General features: G+C 39.7%; 1 protein-coding gene across 6 annotated transcripts in view; it reads right to left on the bottom strand.

The window, feature by feature from the left end:
- The window catches only part of lrch1 (leucine rich repeats and calponin homology domain containing 1), an 82572-nt gene extending 58834 nt beyond the window's left edge, over positions 1–23738 (bottom strand). For all 6 annotated transcript variants that reach the window (XM_023337042.1, XM_023337044.1, XM_023337038.1 and 3 more), the window contains exon 1: positions 23366–23738. In XM_023337042.1, coding sequence (XP_023192810.1) covers positions 23366–23591 — 226 coding nt within the window. In that variant the 5' untranslated portion in view covers positions 23592–23738. The remainder of the gene's footprint in view (positions 1–23365) is intronic.
- Positions 23739–25023: the final 1285 nt, after the last annotated feature.

Raw genomic sequence — 25023 nt, 5'->3', positions numbered from 1 at the left:
GAAGGAGGGACCGGGTCGGTTCTCATGCTTTTTTGTCTGTCGGCCATATTGTATTTAACAAAAATAATTTCTTGCATTTGCAGCTGATGGCCAGTAGTTGATGGTATATTTTATGATGCATTAGTGTCCACTTCAGTGGTCTGTGTGCATTTATAACATAAAAATCCACAGGAAGCACAAGAAAATGGCTTTTAGATAGCTGTCCACTGTAGTGACCACTCTGCATGAAAGGGCTAGAATCCAACATGTTCCAGTATGAATGAGCTGCGGCTGCTGCCGTCTTCGGATGTTATTACGTACCGTTACGTATCCGAGCCTCTGTGTTTTCCAGGTACAAAATGGTTGCATGTACCACAGTACTGAAAATGAGTCAATTCATACCAGTCAGAGAACATTTCACCTCTCCTCCCCCTGACTTTCTGCAATCATTATTCATACTGACTTTTCAAGCAACACCACGCAGAGATTATGGGTTGAGCCTTCAAAAGGGAAGGGAGGCTGCATGAGTCGGAAAACGTTACTAACTAAAAAGGGTTACAAAATAGACAGGTGGAAAATGCTAAATTCATAATATAAAAAAGGGTTGTTGTTTTTTTAGGACAATTACATTGTTAATGAGATCATTTAGAAACAAAATATAATATGTAGAGTAAATCTGATTAATTGACCAACTTGATTTTAGGCTTTCATGACTTCATGAAAGACTATTTCTAAACATATTTGAACAATTTGAACACCTGTGTCACCTACAGTTGACACTTAATGAGTATGTTGACATATTCAGGACACGATGTAGACTGTTTCACCTCACAATGCAAAGATATTAAAAATTTGTCAGATACCGTTGTCGATAGCCGACGTTGCTGGTTTGGTCAATACTTTTATACGTGTATTTCTCTGTTCTTTTGACACCGTGAAAAAATTACCACACTATCGCCGTTGCTTCTCTACAATCTTGTGCTGCATCACTGTGACTGTCACATGCAAAAACCACAGGATCAACACCCTCCACTCCCCTTCCTGAGACGTAAAAAAGATGAAAATGAACACTAGCTACTTATGCCAGGCCAATACCATGTCAATACCATATACTAAAATCTGGCTAACATCAGGTGATACCGATGTTAATGTCAATTTATAATACTTTCTTAGTTTTGCCAAACACAAAAAACTTGATTTTGACATTAAAACCATCTGATTCTGAGACATCAGTAACTTTGGACGTTCCAGGTAAAATTCTGACTTTAGCGGCTGAGACAGATGATTTTTCAAAAGTAGGAACCTAAAATCCAGAGATCAGACTGTAAGCAAAAGGCATCATTAAATCACTGCCAGAACCTGTGACAAAAAGTTCAACTAATGAATATTTTTCACATACATACACTGATGTCTTCAATATTCAGCCACTGTCTTTTTTTCTGTCAATTCAGCAAACTCTGCCTAAAGACCAGACCTTGAAGCTAATCGTACACATACACTCACTGTGAGAGTGTGTGCTGCAGCTGCATCCTCTGATTGGGCAGGAAGGGGTCCTCCCAGCATTACACCACACACACACACACATAACAAAACTAATACCCAAGAATGAGCAATACCAGTAAAGAAACACTGAGCACTCATGGAACCCAAAATCTGGATGAGGAGAGAGAAATCTGGAAAAAAAATAACTAAGGGATTAGAAAGGTAGCTTTGTGGTCAACCCTGAGTTCATCTGGATGCTAAAAAGAAAGAACAGGCATTTTCAGGAGCTGTTCTGGACACAAACAGCAAAGCAGATAGAAACTACAATATACTTATTACTTGGATCCATCTATCATCAATGAGAGATGAAAGATGGAGGGAAAGTCAGATGAACGGTTCTACGAATGGCTAGATGTTCAAATGGATTGACAGTTGGATGGTTGGATCGGAGGATAGATGGATGTCTTGATGGACAGACAGATGGGCAAAAGGATGAATGGATGGGCAGAGAGATGGTTGAACGGACAGACAGATAAAAGGATGGATGGACAAAAGCCTGATAAGATGGATGGATGGATGGAACGATTGATGGATGGATGGATGGAACGATCGATGGATGATGGACAAATGGACAAAGGATGGAAAACAGATGGCTGGATGAATTCTTTGTGCCATCAGACAGCATAGTGATTGACCAGAGCTGCTTGTTTTTGATAATTCATAAAGTTATGCATGTTGACATTGGGATGGGGGGGGCAGCAAATCCTGAATAACCAGAATCAAAATTCCAAACTTTCCTGACTCTAAGACGGAGAAGGAACCCTGATTAATGCTGTCATGCCTTTCCACCAACCAACATGCATTTTAATGCTAAACAGGCCTTCATAGTGAAACATATAAATGTGTGTTTAGCGGAGTAGGTTTTCTATTTTTTTCTTTGGGAAGCAGCTCTCAGACACACACAGTAGGCTCAGGATGCTGTAGAAGCCATGGGGAGAAAAAGAATAAGTTGCCGACTCAGACTGACTTTCTGCTGATGAGGATGATGATGGAAACCGACTGAGTCACCAATGCTGTCAGCTTTCAGTGCTGATGACAGCAAAGTCCTAAACAGACCACCGCTATGCACCTCTCCCCCAACAAACACACACACACACACACCCCAAACCAACCCACTATGCATCTCATTCAAGTACAAACCCAGGCTCAATTGAATCCACCCTCAAAAACAAACGTTTTGCTCAAAAATGTTTGTTTTGCAACGTTAAATGTTGCAAATAAATCCCATATTAAAGCTTTTTTTTAATTACATTCTAAAGTAGCTTAAATAAAATTTCCCATAAATAAATTGGATAAACGTAAAAACATGTTTAAACCAACCAATAACTGCTGCCTGTTTAAAACTATTATAACAGGAAGGAAGGAAGAACAGTGGCAGAAAAGATTGATCAGAAGTAAACGAGCCGAAAGGAACTAAAGAACCAAAAAGGAAACAAAATCTAAAGTAAAGCCAGCATGATGGCACAGACTGAAGTTGCCGTGACAACCGTGTGAGACTTTCTGCATGGATGCGGAGTGTGATTGTGCATGCTTCGGCGGCTGCACAAGTATGTGGCCAAATGTGTGCGTCTTTCATTTTTGCTGTCGGACTGAGAAAACGGTGGATTTAGTTTGTTTCCAGTTCTAAAAATAGATGCAGTGTGTGTTTATTATGCGTGTCTGCGTGTGTGTGTGTTATGTTGGAATGGCTCGGTCCCCCCCACAGGAATTCTACGCGACCCATTTCTCAACTCGCGTCCATCTGCCAAAACCCCGCAACCGCACGGCTAAAAATATAAGTCAAGTTAAAGCTCCTCGAATTGGCTTTATAAGGTCTGGTTACGAGAGCAAAAGACAGATTTCTGATTTATCTGAGTGTAACTGAAACATCGTCATAAGCAAAGGTAATTTCAGTTTTTTCTCTGTCTTCAAAAAATCTTACAGAATGGCTTACTGAAGCAAAAATAAAAAGGATGGCAGCCATTTATCAGAAATTACCAGAAAATGTAAAGCTTTTTTTCTCTCTTTTTTCTAAAGAGAAAAATAGTAAATTAACTAAGTTTAAGGAAGCATTAGTGTTGCTACAATTTGTGTTTCCATCCATCAGTAATCCAATAAGCAGAGCTCAGAAACAGGGAGAAGGACACACACCTCCAAGTTGCACCCAAGGTAGGCTGTGCTGGTTGCTGTGAGACGTAAGCAAGACTGGAGTTTGTCAAGCTGCTATTTGATCATGTACGTGTCAGGCTGTCAAAGAAAAGCAAACGTTCTTCCTCTGACTTCACTTTAAATGCCCTAGTAATGACGAAAATAGATAATGTTGTGTCTCCTTTCCACAGAACAGTGTTGTTGTCTGAGCAATCAGATTTTGTATTGTGAACTATATCTACAAAAAAATAAAAAAAAATCAATAACAAACCAAACCTTGGATCTTTAGTGTTTTACCACTAATCCCAACCAAAAGTTTGCTAAGAAAAAAAAATACAACAATCGTGGTTCTAAGTTTATGCATCAAGTAAAGAAGAATTTCTGTGACAGAAATATGAAACACCCTTTAAAGTAGTCTTCCTTTTCTTCATGTATGGATGAAGATTAAAACAAACCATCATGTAATAAAACTCTATCAACAACCACAAAAAGTCCTCATCAAATTCTAAAGGGTAGGAATAGTTTGTGTTTCGGTTTGCCCCCTACATCCCGTCTCCTTCTCTCTGGGTATCTGGGTTTTGTTCTCCAGGACAACCGGCAAGAACTGCCTCTTATGTAACGGTGGTTGGAGTGAAGTGAACATCCACCCACATCAGCTTCACCCAGAGACCAACAAAGATCCGCGTACAAAACAACTAACGGACACACACGAGCAAATATTTCCCTCTCCTTCCGCCACAAAACAGAAACGATTTTCATTTGTTGTCCTTTCATTTACATGAGACGCAGTGGGGAGGAATGCTTCTCCACTGGCTGACGTGTCCCACTATTCTGCCTGCTTGGGAGGAAAAGTGGGACGAGAGGAGAACGCACAGGAAGATCAGTCTGACACTTGTGTGTGTGTGTGCAGAAAAGAAACAAATGTGCAAGTACTCACTCACACACAATGTGCTGTGGCTCCATAAGGTTACGTAATGACATTATTGCTTAGATAAAACAGAAATGGTTATGTTGGTCGCAGCTTTGCAAAAGAGCAACCAAGAAATGTATTCCATGGTTGAATCGATTAATCGTGATTAATTGTGATCCCAATTGTGATTCCAAATAGTTGTGATTAATCCTATTAATTGTGATTAACTGGATTAATCACGATTATTGAATTAATCATGATTAATCAATTATTGAAATAATCATCAACTAATTTAGTAAACAATTAATCGCAAAAAAGGCCATTTCCTGAAAGCAGAACTCCATATTTACAGCAGTAATTAAGCCAAAACTGTACTAAAAATACATTCATATTGCATTTACGATAAAATCACCTTTTTTCTGCAAATATGTTTCAACCAAAACTCCTCAGGTGGCGGTTTTACCTTCACCTGGTTCAGATTTACAGAAAGAGTTATTCTACGTTGTTGTATTTTCCAGAAGAAAAGTTTCATGTTCTTATTTAAAAAATGAATTCATTTATTTATTTGGACTTGAAGATTCCAAATAAATCTGCCAAAATCAACCTATCCTCCCTTTTGACTTGGTAATATTCCAAATACGTTTTACTTCAACCTCCATCAAACTCATTCAACGAGCATTGAGTGATATACAACAAAACAAATCAAAATCAGTCTCAACATCAGTGGTTCTCAAATGGGGGTACGCGTACCCCTGGGGGTACGTGGAGGTACTGCAGGGGGTATGTGAAGCTTTTCAAAATATCTTTAAAAAATCAGTAGGCTCCTCATAATAAGTCTTGGGAAAAATTAGTTTGTAAAAAGTTCGATAAAATATAAATGTGTGTTCATGCACTGAATTATTATTTATGTATATATTTAATTTTGTACCATTACAGAGACCAATATAAATTAGCAGCGTTTTGCATATTTTAGTTTTGACTGGTTTTATACCTTCCTGGTGGTCACCGTCTTCTGTTTTTCTTTTTTGTTTAACCTTGCAATGTTTGCAATATGGATGTATTTGTCAGGTTCACTGATATAAGTTGTTTGGCTTTAATAAATCAGACAGTGATTTTACAGCACTGTACCTCTTTTTTATTCCAAAAATGTTTTGCCCGTGTCAGGGGGTACTTGACAAAAAATATATTTTTAAGGGGGTACATCACTGAAAAAAGTTTGAGAACCACTGCTCTACATCATTAGCAAATGTGTGTATAATTATATTAGGCCTGTTCAATTTATTACGAATTAAGGATGCACCAATACAAAAATCTGGGCTCGTAACGCTATTCGATAGTAACACTACTGCTGTGGTCAATAACTAATATTTACACATATTATTTAAAAAAGAAAATAAATAAAAAGACCACACCACACACTTGATGACAAGATTAAAATAAACATGTTCATATCAGCCCAGTTTTATTTATGAGACCAAATCTGAAATATGCTCAAGCTAATGGTGACATCAAAGTGTTCACCGATAATCAATCAATCAATCAAATTTTATTTGTATGGCACATTTCAGCAGCAAGGCATTTCAAAGTGCTTTACATCATAACAAACACAGAAACACAAAGCAACACAGAATCACCAATCAAAACACGACATTAATTCAGGTTCCATCAATAAATTTGTAATTGATTACGTTTCAAATACAATCCTGAACAGGTGGGTTTTTAGTCGAGTTTGCATCCATAAAAGGTTTACCTCTTACACTCCTACTGTGTTATATGGAACAAAATACCTGTTGCTATTTTTATTCCCGCTCACGCTCAAAATCACACAGTTTAAAACAATGTAAACAGCATTTTAATGGGCCTCTGGCACAAGGCTCCGTACACCTCTTTCACTCCGCCGTCCCTCACGGATTTGTTTGTGCAATTCTATGGTACCTGTTAGTGTCTAGAATTTACAGGGTTTGTGTAACGCGCAGTGACCCTCAGTCTCTCGCCGTTTTTCTTCCGGCACTTGGCTCCGTACAACTCTCACAGAATTTCGCTCTGGGACTCCGCCGTCCCTCACGGATTTTTGTGCAATTCTATGGTATCACCATTGCATGAATTGATAACATCATGAGGATCCAGTTTATATACTATACATGAACTGACAAACAGTCTAATGAATGGAACTGAATGATTTTGAGCTTGACCTGTTTCTGAAACTGGAATATCCAATCTTGTCCTGATCTGTTTTTTGAAAAATAAGTAAGACAGAGCCAAAATCCTTATATTATTACATTTATCTGCAATTAATTTAAAGATTTTATACACTTATCTTTTTGTTTTAGCTCAGAGAAATTCTTCCTTGTTTTGCTGTATGCTATGTAACATAGACTAAAATCCCTATAATCTGGTGGAATTTGAAATAGTGTGCTTGTAAGGATCTCAGGTGTTTTTCATTTGCTCTGACACATCAACAAAAAGCTGTAGTGTGTCAGTGTGTGTGTGAGGGCGTGTGTGTGTGTGTGTGGGTAAGGGCATAATAGTCTATGGAAGGGAAGAGTGGGGGTATAACTGCCTGTCTGACCCAGTGACCAGCAGACAGTCACGGATTAGCAGTACAGTGGATTTGCAGAGTTGGGGGTGATGACTGTTGGGGGGCGTAGTAATACAGATAAAAACTGATCTACAGATCAAAAACTGCAACAAAAATCAAAGCTGGACTTCCAGAGAAAAAGACATCTATATTACTATATTTATTTTTTTTACTTCTCAAAGATCGTAACCTGACCTTCCCTCCTTGCAGTCAATACACTTTCAAGTTTGATTCTGTGTTAACACTTCTCAAGAAGTGAAACGAAATAATAAAAGTGATGATGTTAAAATAATATTTATGCTACCAGAGTTATAGCAGAAGACAACAGTCTCTACAAAACCTGAGTTTGTTGTTCATATCACTTTGGCAAGTAAATCTGGTCACAAAGCACAGCAGTGAGAAAATCCCAGTAGTTTTTCCAGTTTGCAGCTATAACAGCTGAATTTGATGTGATGTCTTTGGAGGGTCCAACTTCCAAGGAATGGGGCCGGCAGGATTAGGGCCCCGTAGAAAGAAAAATCCCCCAAAAATTCCTTCCACTTAACTCCTATCCATACTTTGGACTAGAAATGTTGACAATGCTAACAGGGGAGCGTACAAGCTCTAAAAATGAAGCACATCAGTAAATATGGCATCCTGAACAATTACTGTAGGTCCAAACATCAAGATACAGTCTCACAACTTCAAAGTCTGATAGTCTGGTAGACTCGGATTGAGCAGAGACCAAAACTTGCGACATTTGTTCCAGTTTCAGCTGCTGTGGTTCTCTCTCACACTGCACTGTGTCCAATGAACCAAATCCTGTGAGCAACCTGTTCCCCTCCTGGCCTGTGGTGGAGCTGCACCAAGAACCACTGAAGGAAGCAACACCAGAGCTCAACTTCCTTCTTGATGAAATATAAACACAAATGGTGTCAGATTTTAGCGGTTGTCAGATTTCTGTTGTCACTGGTAGAAAACCAGGAGCCGTTTCTAGCACTAGAGCTAATCTCTCGAGCCTGTTATGGTTGTATTTACCCAGAATGCCCTGCACTGTAGTCACTATTTTGCAGATGCATTATGAAAAGATCAGTAACTTTATGCAATTAAGTAGCAGTTAAGTTTCCATGTAAAATCCAGGACAACGCAGAGGGTCCACTGTATACTCATGAAATGATACATAATGTGAAATGGGATATAAAAAATTTTAAAAGTAATATTCTTCACCAGGTATAATCTAATTAAACAAGAAAGGCATTCAAAAACTTAAAACAGGCAAAAATGTGTGAATGCGATACAGACGGTTGTGGTGCAGTGATTTGGAGAAAGTGTTATTTCTGCCAGGAAAAATAAGAAGACAAACCTTCGATCAAACTAAAAAGAGGTGATGATGAACAGATAATAAAAAAAATAAAGATAAAAAAAGGGAACACTGAGGGGGAAAAAGGAAGTCAGTTGGCAGAGACATTAACAGGATTAGAGGGGGGTAGTTTCCTCAAACTGGCAACCCACCAGGCATACTGATGACACAGTCACTCACACAATCATCATCAAATGCAACAACAAACCCCCACTGCTGACCCACATCTCTCTCTGCTGTCAGCAATTCACTGCAATGGTGTGCGGGGGTGTGTGCGCGCGTGTGTGTGTGTGTGTGGTCGCTGGCATGGCTGCGGGGGATGGCATGCCAACTAACCACCACCCTACTCCTATTAAACACAACACACACACGTCAGAGCCCTGCCACAGGGAGTCACAAACATAAATGTGGCTCTACAGTAAATCTTGTGGGTGTCGTCTTTAAAATTCAGCATATTTCCTCTGAGGAGGGAAAAAAAAACAGGAAACTGGAAGGAAGGAACACGATAAGAAGAGTGATTTAAATGTGGAGATGTGCTTCCTTAATGCAAGAAGAGCATCACTCAGAGAAGAAGAAAAAACCCAGAACAAAATATACAAAATATGTTGTACGTTAATATTAATCCTATTAATATTATGTTGCTGTAAAAATGTTGCTAGAAGAAAAAAAGGGAGTTGTTAGAGGGAGGAAAACTAAGAAGTTTGAGGTTAGAATGGCCTAGTCCAGGGGTCAGCAGTTTTTTCAGTTCAAAGAGCCACTTTTAGCCTTGCTGCTACAAAATAAAACTCGTCGAGAACCACAACAAACGATTTTCTACAAGCGTACAGCATAAACTCTTATTGTGAAAGCTAACTAAAGTATACTAACATTTATTTCTATTTTCTGATTTTATTAAAAATGAGTCCTCTATTCCAAAAGGAAAAAATGTAGGTAGAATGAGATGAGACCTTTCTATCAATATGGAAATATTTAAAATGACCATTTCAAGTTACATAATGGTCACGACATAATAATACAAGTACAACCTTTCAAAGATCAGTGTGTTATCCTTTAAACCCGGAAAATACTTTAAATATCCAAAATAAACAAACAAAGAAATGAAAAAAACAAATACAATGAAGCATGAAGTCTCTGTAAAGTTTTTCCTTCAAAATAAAAGGGTTGAGACCAAAACACCAGACTGAAGATTTTTGTGATTCAGTCTTTGGTAGAACGAGAAAAGAAAAAAAATGAATTATTTATTTTTAAATCAACAAATTATCCAGCTCACTTTAACTGGCTGACGTGATCATGGGATTAATGGATTTATTGCTTATTGTGACAGGCTTAGCAACTTGAAAAGGTAAAAATTACAGATCTAAACACTTGCAGATGTAACTGCAAATATAAATAAATATAAACACACCATTTATTTTCCCTTTTAAATAAAAAAAATCCTTCTACTTAACTCCTATCCATACTTTGGACTGTACCAGTCCAATAAGTATAATCCTTATAAAGTACAGAGCTAATGTGGATTTCAAGAGAAGATAAATGTAGTAGATAAAAGCAAAGCAAAAAAAAAAAAAAACGCACAAAAACCCCACCAGTGCTCTAAAAGGTCAGCTGCAGGTTACAGACGGGCTACCTCTCTAACACGTTGATGCTTCAGTTTGCAAAGGCGATAGCTGAACTCCTGCTTTGCTTATTTGCATTTGTTTGCCCTCAGATCAGCAGCAGCTTCTGTTTCCAACCAGAGGCAGCAACGCAACGACCATAACATCTGCAAACCGGGTACGACGACACAACGAAACACACCCTCAACAAGTGAGCTGAAACCCACGGCAGCAGCCTCCCGCTCAGAAGCAAACGTGTTCATATTCCTGTTCAGTCCCATCACACACACAAAACACCATCACAGTGGGATTTAGCCTCAGTCGGTGGGTGCAGGTGATGAGTTTAAAGGGGGGCACATTATGCTCCATGAGGATTAAAGCAGCAGCTTTGATCAATCTGTACGTGGATTTATTCCGTCGTGTGTGTGTGTGTGTGTGTGTACCTATTTATGTATGCTGTGGTGTGCTTCATGGTGAATTAGGGTAAGCTTGAAGCACAGGGATATGGAGAGCATGTGTGTTTATCACAGTGAACCAGTTAAGGATACGGTTGTGTATCTGGTTGCTAACATGGTGCCAAAAGCATGGAAGTGAGGACAGAGAGATGTGTGTGTGTGTGTGTGTGTGTGTGTGTGTGTGTGTTTTGGCGGGGAGTCTGGCCTACTTTGGTGGGATTGGAGACAGTCTGTGTTTATTTATTGAAGGGGATGCAGCATCTATGAGGGCACACTTCTACATTTTGGAATTTCATCCTGTTTTACAGTTTTGTCACAAATGTAGACTACTAAACACGTCAACACCTTTTTTCTTTCTTGTCCAGTTCATGACCCGCTGTCTCTTTAAACGCCTAGAAAGATCTGTCTGCATGCAACCAGGAAGAGCCGCAACAGGAAAACCACAACGTTCCAACAGTCCCCGTGTTGCACTGAATCATGGAGAAAGTGAAATAAAGTGTTGATTTGTTTTCCCAGTAAAAGTAATCCTGTAAGTTAGAACCAGACAAGTGAGAAATCTATGATTGTTACACCTGACAGTCTAAACTCCATCCAATTGGGGGCCTAAATTGTGTCATTTCTTACATTTTCGCGTTCATACTGCACTGTGTCAAACAAAACCAAACACTGAAGATTTTAGAACACTGTTTTAAGAAAACTGTTCCCCTCCTCGCCTGTGGGGGCACTGTGCCAAGAACCACTGAAGGACACAACACGACAACCTCAGAACAACTTCCTTCTTAACAAAATGTAAGCAAGAATAAAATGACGTCAGATTTTAGTGGTGGTAGGATTTCTATTTTTGTCATTGTCAAAAGATCACGAGCCATTTCTCCCACTAGCGCAAGACACGCACGTTTGTTTAGTTTGTATTTACCCATAATGCCTTGCACTGTAGTCCACTTCTGTCAGCTTGGCATTCTGATATGTATTTGAACCGCGCCAGATAAGAAAGTTGGCTGGACGATAAAACTGTTCCAGGACTTATCACGATAAACAATATTGTTGTTTTGTGACCATTTTCAAGTAATATTGAATTATGGATTCTGGCATAATCCAGGTGATAATCAATCACCTGGGTTCTACAGGATCCTGTGCCAGGTGTGAACTGTAGCTCAGTCTTTACATCTGTGGGTTTTCTCCAATAATGCAGCAATACATGTGAAAGAAGTCTGATGTGTGCTTGGTTCATCGGTATTTCTGCTCCACAGAGCAACTGGAGAGAGACTGGCTGGTCTTTGCAAAGAGTAAGACCTAATTTAAGCCCAAACACAAAAGATTTGACTTCACCACATCACTGCCGCTGCCATAATGACACACGTAAACATAGGCCGAATATGAAAGCAGAGATCCACTGATGGAAAAGTTCAAAACATGTAATGTTGCGTATGATGACATCATTGTCACGGTGTGAATGTGTGAAGCCTGACGACTAGAGCTGCTATCAGGTATAGAGTTGTTGAGCATCTCCTCCAGGTGAACACTGAGGTATTTGTACTCAACCATCTCCACTCCTCCTGTGAATGAAATGGTGTCTGACGTAACTGTGTTTCTTTTGAAATTTACAATAATCCCCTTTGTTTATGCGCAAAGTGCTCCTCCAGCTCCCTGGGCTCACTACAGAGTCAAGACCGTCGTAGACTGAGGCAAGCATGAAAAATAAAACGGGGCCAATTTTTCTGCACCGACTGCAAATTCAAAAACTTTACTATACTTTAACTATACGTTAACTTTACACCAATTTCCACAAAATCCTAAGATTCCATCTTGTTTTATTTTTTTTCAAACCCAATATCATGTGAACTGGGTGTGTTGTTACACCCAAGTGCAATTTACACAAAATCAAAACTATTAGGAGTTTAATGACGGGGGCCAAAAATCTTTAATTGAAAGTACTCAAGGGTCGCCAAATTTTCTTTTTTTTCTTAACAAAAACTACAAAGCCTTTAGTAGTAGTTCAATTTATGTATAAAAAGTCTAATTTCTGTAAAGAATTAGAAATAAACATTATGATTTGGCAAAAAACAAAAATAAGTGTTTTGCGTGTTGATCCAGCTAAAAAAACAAATAAACATCAACCATATTTTTAATTTTTGGTGTGTGTGTGTGTTTGATTATCTCTACAGATATTTATGACAATAACTAGAGCATGATATTGCTTAACCTTTATTTCGCCAAGTTTAATTAAAGGGCTTGCCAGAGTTGGCTTTCTCATGAATATCACTGGATGTTTGTGGTCCTACATATTATTAAATTAAAAGCAAAACATAGCTGATAACATGTTAATGCTCTTTTTATTTCAATTAGATTTTAATTTACAACATCTTTGAAAGGCCTCACCTTTTTACTGTGCATCTCCGTCAAGTGTCTGAGGTGGCAAAAATCTATTTTGTATTTGCAGTTGAGGACAACAGTGAGCGCCTCAGCTTAAAGACATCCATCCATCCAACTAGTTGAATTCAGACAACAGACTAGGCTAGTTCAAGCCAAGTGTTTTTTTGAGTTTTTATGTGTGAAATTGTGACTTTCAAATCACAGCCTTCCAAGTCTGGGTTCATTTAAGTTCGCAAATAAGAGCACTCTGTCTGTTAGTCTTTTTAAACATCTTTCACCTCACATAAAAATAACTCCTCTGGGTCTAACTGGAGGAATATCCTCTCATGGGAAAGTCAGAACATGAATCGTTCAGTACCTCCCAGGCCCTAAGGATAACATTACTCCTGCAGAAAATGATTACTACTGTGACTAAACATGGCATGCTAAATATACAAATTAGCTAAAGTTGCATAGCTACAGTTAAATTTAAAAGCAGATTAGCATAGAGGCTCTTTCGGTTCCCATCGTTGATGTGCATAAATGACGATGAGGCTGCTGTGATCCCGATGCCAGACCTGCTCGATGAAAAGCGTGTTTGGCTGGCCTGAGCTGCAGATCTTTGGTGTGTCTGACAGGAAGACATCTGCGCTGTAGACCCCTGAAAACAATGAGATGGGGAGCGGCCATTTCCTGTCACTTGACGGGGGGGAGTGGGCCAGAATCTTGGCCTTCACCTCATTTTTTTTCTACTCATCTGTGATAAATAGGACAAGGGCATATTTATGACACTCCAAATCACCATGAGTGCCATTAGCGTTGATCCAAGATAAACATTCTTGGTTTTAATCAAATTCCTTCTGTAATTTTGACTGGAAAGACGAATAGTAAAGACAGGAAAAACACTTTCAGCCATCCGACGAAATAATTTTCCGTCTTCATTTGCTGTAATGTTACAGATGGATTCGGCACTTTAGTCCGTTCGGTCTGACAGGACTTCTCAGGTTTCGTCTCTTCTTCATCCAGATGAGATCACATCTGTCTGGTGTCTCTGTAGCTGTTCTCTCCTCTGAGGAAAAGCCATTACCCGCTCCATTAGCCGCTCCTTCAGCGGCTTCATTCGCTATGCATGAGCCGCCGACCCTCCCCCCGCTTACAGGCCCTAGGAGCACAAATCAATAGGAAGAGGTTTAAGGTGACGATGAAATCAACAGGGACCGCTACAGATCATCATCATGAGGTCACAGGTCAAGGTCAGGCAACACGTCCCAACTCACACTGCATGCTAAGGGAAAACCTCCAGCAGTCGGTATTTTCTTACAGACTATAAATTGTACCCACAAGCAGAACAAAGCAGTTGGGTTACAGCGCAGCTACAGGGCTGGTGAAACGTTTAGATACACGTACAAAGTCTAAATCCCTAGTAACTTTGGCTCTACATTGTTTTACATTTTAAAAAGTGTTTCGTCATGCCACCTGCACCCTCAAAATGTACCCTACCAATATCCTGACAACGAGATCAAGTTGCTTCTGAAACATTCTCAATGAAACATTAATCAACATTCTGATGTGTAACGATGGCACTTGACAAAATCTAGCGATTCAATTATTGACTGGGTGTTCTATGACTTTGTATTTTTGCGGTTTTATGATGTAAAGAAACAACTGCCTTACAAATAAACTTGATTGATTGATTAATCAATTGATTGATTTTGGCCCTATAAATGTCATTTTAATCTCCGATGACTAAAAAAGAATCTATATGAACGTCATCTTGTGCCCCTAATTCTTCCAATTATAGAGGTTGGTGACTTGGAAAAACAACAGCTCAAATCCAACCTTACAGGTTCCAAATGAGGGTCTAACCTTTTCACCGGCGCTGTACGAGGAAGTGAGTTACCAAGGGTGTTCGTTTCCGTGCCAGCTGTCATTACATTCAGGTGTGGCGGGAACTCTGAAGCGGATAGCCCCTCCTCTATCCAACGCATTCCTTAAACTCCACCGCTTCCTGTGTCCGCGCACGTCTGTGTGCAGGGAAAAGGAAGGGAAGGACGAGCGGTGTGGCAGAAGAAGTGAGGGTGGTGAACTCATGGGAGGATTATCCGCCTCAGGCGCACATTGGGCGTCTGTCCATACAGATGAAAAACACAAAGTGTTGACATCTTACTGCTTCTGTCCAACACCACTAACTGCTGGTTGTAGGTTTATGATGCCGTATGACTGAGTGAACTAAAAAGGACCAGAATGCAACTGAATCACTTCTGTCACTGGATTATTGCCAGTGAGCACTGCTATCAGTTCCACTTTTTTATTTTGTCTCACCCTTCAAGATCGTTAACATACTTTCAACCAATGAAGATGCACTACCCCAGTTGAAATGGTAGTTGAAATGAACAATGTTCAGATGTAAATGATACTAAAAAAACAAACAAAAAAAACAGAACTCAATTATACTTCAAACAGATATAAACCAGCGTATTTCTGTCTCTTTTCTGAATGCATTCTCAATGGATCAGACTGTCATCTACACTGTAAGATTTTTTTGTATAAGCCACAGATATGCTCACACTCAAAATAGCAAGTGGTGCACCGATAAATGGGCCTTAAGTTTGGGTGATCAATGATTGGCCGATACTTATATCGGCCAAACCAAATTCATCCATCGATCTTCCCCACCTCTACAAAGGTCTACAAATCAGTCACTGCCCCATTTTGCTCTGCCAGGAGAGATGCACCACCAGGGTAACGTCTAGTATGTAGTATGTCGTTAACAATAGGCACCCCACTGTTACAAACGTAGCAACTTTGTCATAAAAAAAATAATCGGTATTAGCAAGTCAGGGTTTGTAATCAGCAAGACAATTGGTGCACCCCTAACACCAAACGCTTTTACAGTAGCTTCATTTGTTCCTGGGGTAATTTATGTGCATCAGCATGACAAATGGTACTACACAAATAAACACAATACACTACGGAAGTATGAAAAGACCAGAAAACCTTTAACTGGACTCGAGAATCTTCCCAGTGTTTTAGGTGCCTGTGAACTCTACTGAGCTGTCCCACAGACAGACAAAACAGATATTGCCTCTATCAACACATACACACACTGTAATGACACTGTGTCCAATGAAAAACTGCCAAACTCTGCAGAAGTGTGTATTGTATTGTCTGGGGCTGCGAATGTGGTGGGACACAGACTGCCGGCTGTACTAATGGGAACACACACACACACACACACACACACACTCACATGGTCTCCAAAATGACACAAAAACAAACACACTTTAACACTGTAAATAACTACTGACTGCTCAGAGGAACTGACAGTAATAACATATCGTACATATGACTGAACAGCAGGCGACCCTGTTAACTGAAAATCATCTGGTAGTTTCTGTTTCCATTCCTCTGCAGCAGCTCTGGGAAGGAATGATTTGCAGGTGAAGTGGATGTAAAGTGGATTTCAGAGGAACGACTGGTCGAACACGGCATCTGCAAACTAGTCTGCTGAATTTGTAAAATCTGGAGGGAAAATGCAGAGATGACTGTAATCTTTGTCGAAACAAACAGCTGATCTGAGCTCACAGTGCATTTAGGGCTCACCTCCCAAATGGAATGTAAAACGAGTCAAACTTAGCTCCAGGGAACCTACGGCAGCTGATTTGTTAGAATGAATAACTAGCTCTGAAGTCCAGATCATTTTCAACTCTGGGGTTTATGTGTTCCCAAAAATATTAAAAGTGTAAGAATGTTTAGCAGAAATAGACAACAAGACTAAAACTAATTCATAAAGTGGTGTTTTCCTGAAGATGGTTATCTGGCAGACTGAATCATTGGACTTCCCCAGAACTCTCCTGTTTACATGATAATCTGAGCAGCGTGGCAGTTGCTCCTGCGCTGATACCACATGTGGGAGCTGACTTACCGGTCGGGTAGCTTTTGGGAATCACATCCCTACACCTCTCTGTTCCTGGGCACCACTGATACCTTCTAGTTCAAGAGTTTCTGGCAACTCCGAAGCCTCAGGGCCTCCAGACTGCCTACCCACTAACACTTTATGTCACTAAACTGGGTTTACATCTGCTAATGACATGATACTACATGTGCATCCCCACCAGCCCTGCTTGGTTCATTTTATTCAAACTCTAGTTTGTTTGTCTAGAAAGTCTGGTTCATTTGGGGAGGTGTGAATGTAATTCAACTCTGATGCTGACCACAACATAGATCTCTGGTCCCTCTAAAGGTCCATGTCTAAGTTTAGTTGAAGTGAATTCTGGAGTAGTTTGAATGTCAACGCTAAGCGGGCTGGAGGTCGCTCCGAAAGCAGGAAGCGGACCACCACAAAGGGCATTCTGGGTAAATACCAGCTAAACAAATGCAAGAGTCTAACGCTGGCTTGATCGTTGTCTTTTACCAACAACAAAAGAGAACTCCAACAACATCTTAAATCCGACGCCACTCCATTTTTGTTTCCATTTTGTGAAGAAGGAAGTTGTGCTCAGTGTCTTCTTCTGAGGTTTTTGTGTCATTTCCTTCAGCGGTTCTTGGTGCAGCGCCCCCACAGATGAGGAGGTGAACAGGTTTTTCAAAGGATTTTATTTGTTTGACATAGTGCAGTGTGCAAGTGAACCACAGCAGCGCTGCAACTGAAATAAGTCTACCAGACTTTCAGGTGGGAAAAAGGCCCAGTTTTTCCATACCCAACCCATTTCGTGACAAAAAACAGGCAATTTGAGGTTTTCGTGATGTCAAAAACTGGTTTTCTGAAGAGGTTTGATCGTTTAGGTTCCAAATATAGTCGGGTGTTTTGGTTGGGAGCAGAACGTCCGCTTTCTAAGTACAAGTAATGCTCCTCCAACAGACATGAAGGGATTTCCATGTTTTCTCCATCTCAAGACCTCAATTTTTCATGATGAAAGTCCAGTGCATTTAGGGCAAGAGAGCAAGCCTTTCTACACACTCTGATCCCTCTGATGGCCCAGCATCCTACACTGCTGAAAGAACCACTTAGACAAGGAATTACACTAGGAAAGCTTTGTCAAGCTGCACAGTATGAAAATCACATCTGAAAATGTCTCTTTAATTAATGTTTTCAAGATTTTTTTTACAGCTCTAGACTAATGTTTTGCAGTAGCTGCACTTTGTGTTTATCTTTTTTCTTAGGTGCACTAGCAGAAAAGCAAGGTGCAACCAAATTTGACAGACATCGCATTTAATATTGCAGTTTTACAGGTTAACTTTTTTTTAAACCACTGTAAATTAAAACAGTATTGACTTGTAAATGATTAACAGTCTAGTAAACATACAGTTCTTTATTTTAACTGTACAAGACAGGTAGCTTACTGAAAAAGGGCTTAAAGTAATTTAATGAGCCAAATGTTGTTACTTTTTTAAAACCTTTTTTAGAATAGCAGTTTTGACAGGAAACAGTTGAGCAGTGTATTCATGTCAGCATGTAATGCATTTTATGGATGCGTTGTGTTTTTTCAGTGTTTCAATTCAAAATGCATCAGAACCAGGGAGCCGTTTCTAAGTGGTCCATTTGCATATATTTTGTTAAGAAGTGAACTCAGACATTGGGCCGAGTGGCAGCATGAGAACCAGAGTGATTTTTGTTTTTTCTCACATATATATACACAAGTTCACATAAGTCTCACAGCGCTCAGGTTAGAGGCACAAATATAACCCCATAAATATCATCAGTGTAATACGGCGCAACCAGACGGGGTGTTTAATTTATGAGCACAACTGTGAGAAATATAAGGAAGTTTGACCATCTGACTAGAAAAGGGCGTGATGCCCATGTCTGCACAGAACCTGAGAGGTTGATGCCTAGCTATCAGAGTGCTGGCAAAAAATGTTTGGACGGTTCGGAGCTTAAGTTGAAGAAAAAGATTCCAATCTTTCTTTTCATTTTCTTGCTTCATCCCCTGACAAGCCTAGCCTAGGCTGGCCTTCTCGCCTCAGTCTGTTTGGCCTCATGTGAGACTTTCAGTGTTGGACACTTAACCTTTAAACTTTTTCTCCAATGAACTCTTTTTTTTCGTTTGCACTTTTGAGAAAATAGGTCGCATTCACGACCAAATTGGTAATTCTTTGATGTTTTTTTCTTAAATAACAATAATAAAAAAATTTTAAAAAAAATCAAAGAATTACTCAAAATACACACGGTGGGCGAGTGGACGCGTAATGCGATGTGCAGTATACTCAAATACGACGCATGTCTAAAATGCATTTTAAAATTGATTTTTGAGCATTCTGAATCGATTCAGTAATCCCATGATTAGGAATTTCAATTCTTTATAGAATTACGTTTTTTCTGCTCCTCTAGCATCAGCCAATGTCAGTCATGTTTTAAAAACTGAGATGATATTAAACACGGTAACTGTGTAAAAAGGTAAAATACAACATTTTAGCCTTTAACCTAATTTTTACCCAATTACCGATCTACCCATATCGGTTATTGGGTATCGGTTACCCAATAACCGATATGGGTAAATCAGTTATTGGCTGTAACAGCAATACTGGATAATGACACCAAGTTTTCATATGGTGTTTTCCTAGTAATTATAATTTATATAAAGAAATAGGCCAAACAGCAGCTAAACAAAGACGTTATATCTCCTCTTTTTTTCCTACAGTTTATTTTCACACTTCCTTTCAGTTTTGACCACCTAGCCACCACACAAAGCTTGTTCAGAGTAAAAACCCACCTTCAGCTAATCAGAAGGACTCAGTGGGAGGAACGTTTAAAGTTGCCAGCTCTACTTCGTGTTTCCAGACAAGCTGAGGCTTGTGTTGCTGCTGACAGTTGCATGCATGAGCTGCATCGTCTTCTCTGCTCACTAAAGTTGAACTCTATACATGTAGGTCTGTGAGTACGAGTCCCCTCCAACCCCACGTGTCCGTCGGTCACGGTGACTCACTCTGCTCTTTCTCTGCTAATTTTGTTTCGTCGGCGGGTGCGTGGGGTGAGAGGAGGGGGGGTTGGTCTCAGTTGCCATGTGATCAGAGATTTTCACTCATTTTTCTCAGGCCTCGCTTCAAGTCGCATACCTTTTCTTTCCTGTTTAGGTGTGAGTTACACCAAGCCTGCGAGCGTCTGCGCCCTGGAGGCTGCAGAAGTCTGCTTGGCGACATGTTTCCCTGCTCAGCTTTCCCATCGGTTTGTGAGAAATGAGGCATCACAAGATGCTGGACGACGGCTTGTGGGGGCGGGGGGAGATCCGGATCAGGCCTCGCTGCAGGGAAGCTTCCTGCAAGCAAATCTTGGCACTTAGGTCAGTAATTACAGTGCGGTCTGATCCGGAGTTAAGACTCCGTAATTAAAAACAAAAAACAACAAAGCAATGCATTCTTTGCTGCAGCTGAAAACAAGCAAATATCAGATGAAAATTTGCTGCACAAAGCCGACACGTAAAAAATTCTAACCAAGACAACGACCCGGTTAAGCTATAAAAACACAGTCGACACGTTCTCACCCGCTTTACTTCAACTCCCCACGTCTCCATCCTGTTTCTGTTATTAGCCGTGACGGTCTTACGTAAGCCGCGCTTCGTTTCAGAGCGCCGAGATAAAGTCAGAGCCGCTCCACAGCTGATGACGGCGCGGTCCGCGCAGCTCTGAGAGGAGTGGACCGCATCCAGGGGAGGAGAGGAATTTCATTTTGTCTTGCTTCTCGGAAAAGCAACATCTGTTTTTAAATTCAACTAGAATGTGTGTGGGTTTTTTTGTTTTGCTTTTTTTTTTTTTTTTTTTTTTTTTAATTCCTGTGAGGAGTTTTTGACCAGGATTGCAACAAATCGGCGTTATGGGACATGTTGCAGGAAATGTTGAAGCAGCTAAGATTTTTAAAGGGCAATGTTGTGACTGAGCTGTTGCAGGTTTTTTCCTTCCCCCATTCTTTACAGGCTCTGCTTTGCAGAAAAAGAATGAGGAAGCAGGACCTGCTTTGTTGAGTTAATCTTGAGAAAAGTTATTTCTGCTCGCTAGTTACTAGATGAAGCTAAATTCAGTTATAAAAATAAAGACAAAAGAAAAACATTATTGATGCTGATGGCAGTGTAGGGAGGATTTCCTGTAGCAGTCTGTATCACAGTAATTTCTGCAGAAGCCTCTAACTCGAGATTAGTAATTTTCGTCTTTGCACATTAATCCCGGCTCACCAGCACATAGGCCTGTCACAATCACAAATTCTGCAGGACGATAAATTGTCCCAGAAGTTACTGCGATAAACATTAATATTGTTGTTTTCGGACTATTTTCAAGTAATATGAAGGTAAAGGCATAATAATTCAATTAGAGGGTCTCAATATTCAATAAACTTTAAATTCCATTGAATGCTTAACACTGAATCTGGGAGATATTTTAAATATCCAAAATAAATTAATAAAAACAACAAATAAAATGAATTATGGCGTTCTTATAAATAAAATGGTCCTACAATACAAATAACAGTGTAGTTGAGACCGAAGCACCAGACTGAAGACTTTTGTCATTCAGGTTTCAGGAGAAACAGAAAGAGAGAAAAAAGGTAAACAACTATGCAAATGGATATGCTTGAATTTGTTTCCATTTATCATGTGATTAATTGATTTATTGCTTATTGTGACAGGCCTACCAACACATAAGATCGGGTGACATGGACTTAAAGTTTTATTTGATATGATGTAAAGCCCTTTGAAATGCCTTGCTGCTGAAATGTGCTATACAAATAAAATTTGATTGATTGCAACATGTTGTTGTACTATTGCAAAAATGCTAAAAGTGATAACAACTATTTATTACTCCTTTTTTTGGTAACAGTCTGGTTATGACTGTGTGTCACACCAATTATAACCCCTCCAACACGAACACTGCTCCAGGAAAACATTCCCATGTGCAATACTTTACTTTAGTCGCATATAAAAAAGTCTGATTTGTGACACTAAACTGCGCACAGTAACCGCATTTAATCATTTTTTTAAACTTATTGATATCTATTAATATTCTCATTGAAATGAATTGTATATGTTTAAAAAATGTCAACACAGATGATTTTGAAGGATTTAAACAGAATTAAATGGAATTTATCATGACAACAACAAACTGAAATTCATATGATAGATGTATCACGTTAAATGATAAATCATATGATAAATGCCCATTCCTACCAACACAGTGCCCTTTGACCCCAAAGATCACACCAGTAACCCCTCGAGGCTGATCCAATACAAAACAAGTGTCTCAATGGCACTAAACATATGGAATGGTTTAGAACAAAGCATATTCATGTGTCAGAACGGCCTAGTCAAAGTCCAGAACTAAATCCAGTTGCGAGTCTGTGGCGAGATGCAAAAGGACGTTTTGCCTAAAATCTCAGTTGTTTTGCAAAATTTTCACTAATTTAAAGTGATGAGAAAAATAACATGGATGAGTTCAAAAAGGTGTGAATATCTTTCACAAGGCTAAATATGTAGAGATGCAGCGATCCGATACTAATATCAGTATCGGAAAAAAATTCTAGATTAGTTATCGGTGGCAATGTGCCCAATTTGAAACAAACGATTTTCTTTAAATGCAGCAAACCATTTGAAAGAAGAAGGTTTGTTGCAGTTTATTTTTTTACACTTTTGACCAAAGTAGCCCTGACTAAAACCTATTGTTTTAGTCAGTTTCCTTGTTATTTGTTTTACATTGGATGTTGGACCAAACTTGTGAAGCAATGGGTGGATTTAAGTGTGCTTTTCTTGTGCAGAGGTATCCAACAAACATGCAATTCAACACATGTATGTCTGTTGAAAAAAAAAAGAAACATTTTAGTTTCGAACCGATTTTTTTCTGCATCAGATCAGTATCAGCCGATGAACCTCAGACATCGATATTGGGAGTGAGAAAAGTGGGTCGGTGCGTCCCTTCAAATATATCTGAATATGAAGCTGGAGACACGTCTTCAGGATCAACGGGAGCAGCTTTGCAGAAAAAATGCAACTAATAATTTTTTGGGGAGAACTGCTTGGTACACGTGAACTTGTGCACAGAAGCAGCTGTTTTCAGAACAATCTGACGCTGTGTGGGTCCCTGATGCCTCCCGTGCTTGTTTACAACTGGACATGGACAAAAAAAAAAAAAAGGAAGGAAGTGGAGGGGATTTCCACTCAAGGCCCGCTGTTAGCAACCAGTGCCCACGTCCACTGCTGTTTTGCATAAACCTTCTGCAGGACCTTCAGTCATTTCACCACGAGGTCATTAATTACGAGGCTTAAATCGGTGTGTTGACTCATTGGACAACTGCAAAAGTTGCAAATGCACATAGGACCAAAACACACACGCCTTCTATCTCTCCTTGCAGCTTCAGGTGTAAACATGTCTGGGTTCATTATGAATAACGGAAACGTCACCGCAGCAAGTAAAGCAGCAAACGGTTTTCTCCAGCGCCGCAGTCCTGCTACTAGTGGCACCTCTCGGGACCCTTTCACTTCAGAAACAACAACGCGGAGAGCACCGTACCTGCCTCCACCGTATCGCTCAGGTCGTGGTTGGCCGCGGTCCGGGGAAACTCCTTCAGCTTGCGGCAGCTGAGGTTCAGCACACCGCTGGCCGCCGCCTCCTCCAGCGCGCGCTCCAAGCCCCGGTTGGGAGGCAGGTTCGCGCAGCCGACGTGAGGCTGGTTAGACGGGGGAGATCCGAGCTGGGCGAGGGGAGGGCGAGCCGACTCCGGTCCCAACGTCGCCATAATCTTCCGCTTCTCCGCCACGCGTGCGTCCGGTGATATACAGGTGGGAAGCGCGGATTCGACTTCCCCAAAGCCTGCCGTGCCGTGCACTGTCGCGCGGTGAGATTCCCAACAAACGGCGCCGCGTCTTCCTCTCAGTGTGCCCGTTGCGTCAAGATTTGCGGATACGAGAAGAGAGCGACATCCGGTGCCGACCTTCAAAATAAAACTCTGCCGTCAAGCAGTTAATTTGTGGCCAACAGTTCTGAAATAATGTGCCGTTTCAAAAATGTAAAAGCAAGACAATTGACAATGTTGTCTAGGTTTGCTGGCGCATAAAATGACTTGTTTCATACACGTTCAGCACTATGTCAGAGAATTGATGTTTCTCCTAACTTTGACAAGTTCTGGTATTCCTCTTGTACCTTCTAAAGGTGCAAACACGTCAGACCAAATATTTATTTACTCACACAACAGGTTCTATTTTGAAGACAAACTACTTTTAGGTTTAAATTGGAATTATATTGATTTACTCATTGCGGCTGCGCAGTTGACCTTCCATCGCCTCAAAAGCGGAACTGAAGCTGAAGTTACTTGGTAAACAGCGACCTCTGCTGGTCAAAAGGTATGAAGCTCTTCGGACAGCTACCGAAAATATGATAGAAAAAATAAATGAAAATTAAAGTATACAAAATAAGTGTGGTGTCGCAAAACCACCATCACCACTAATGATAATATTATTGCCATAATAATAAAAATAATAACAATATAAAGTAAATGTGTACAATAAACAAAATAAGTACCATAAAACTGTAATTACGCAATTGCATTTTAATTGAGTAAATAAATACAATATTTATTTTGTATTAATAAATATTTTGTATTTATTAATACAAAATAATTAATAATATTTAACTTGAGACAAAAATTTCTAAAACTTGACCAGAAACAGTGCTATAAATATCAACAAAAAGGGAGTACAACACTGAGTAAATAAGGGTAAATTACCCAATCAAAACTGGGTTCTTGTGTTTCAATAATAACAATTAGTAATCCTAGCAGAGTTTTAGCTCAATAGCCAAGTATTACCAACAATACGTACTTGGAAAGATGTTGACTCTAAGCATCTTTCTTTTTTGCTCCAGATTTACCAGATTAATTGTTGTAAGATTTAGTTCACAATATTGCAAGTGGTCAAAAGTGACCATGTAAGTGGAATACTTGAATTTTCAACTCTTTACCTTTTTGTCTCATGTTAATTTAACATGAACAGTACCTTTGAGATTCCAAATTTCACTTTTGAGAGAGTTCTGGCCAAGACAACAGCATAAAAGTTCCATGTTAAAAACAAAGAAGATAATAAATGTTTATGGATATGGTAGACAATGATTAAACCATTTGGCTGTTAGTTTGGAGGAGTCAAAGTGAAACTTTGAAACTTATAAACATAGTA

The sequence above is a fragment of the Xiphophorus maculatus genome, chromosome 7, assembly GCF_002775205.1.
Source record: "Xiphophorus maculatus strain JP 163 A chromosome 7, X_maculatus-5.0-male, whole genome shotgun sequence".
Classification (NCBI taxonomy): Eukaryota; Metazoa; Chordata; class Actinopteri; order Cyprinodontiformes; family Poeciliidae; genus Xiphophorus; species Xiphophorus maculatus.
This window is presented reverse-complemented; position numbering and strand designations above follow the sequence as displayed.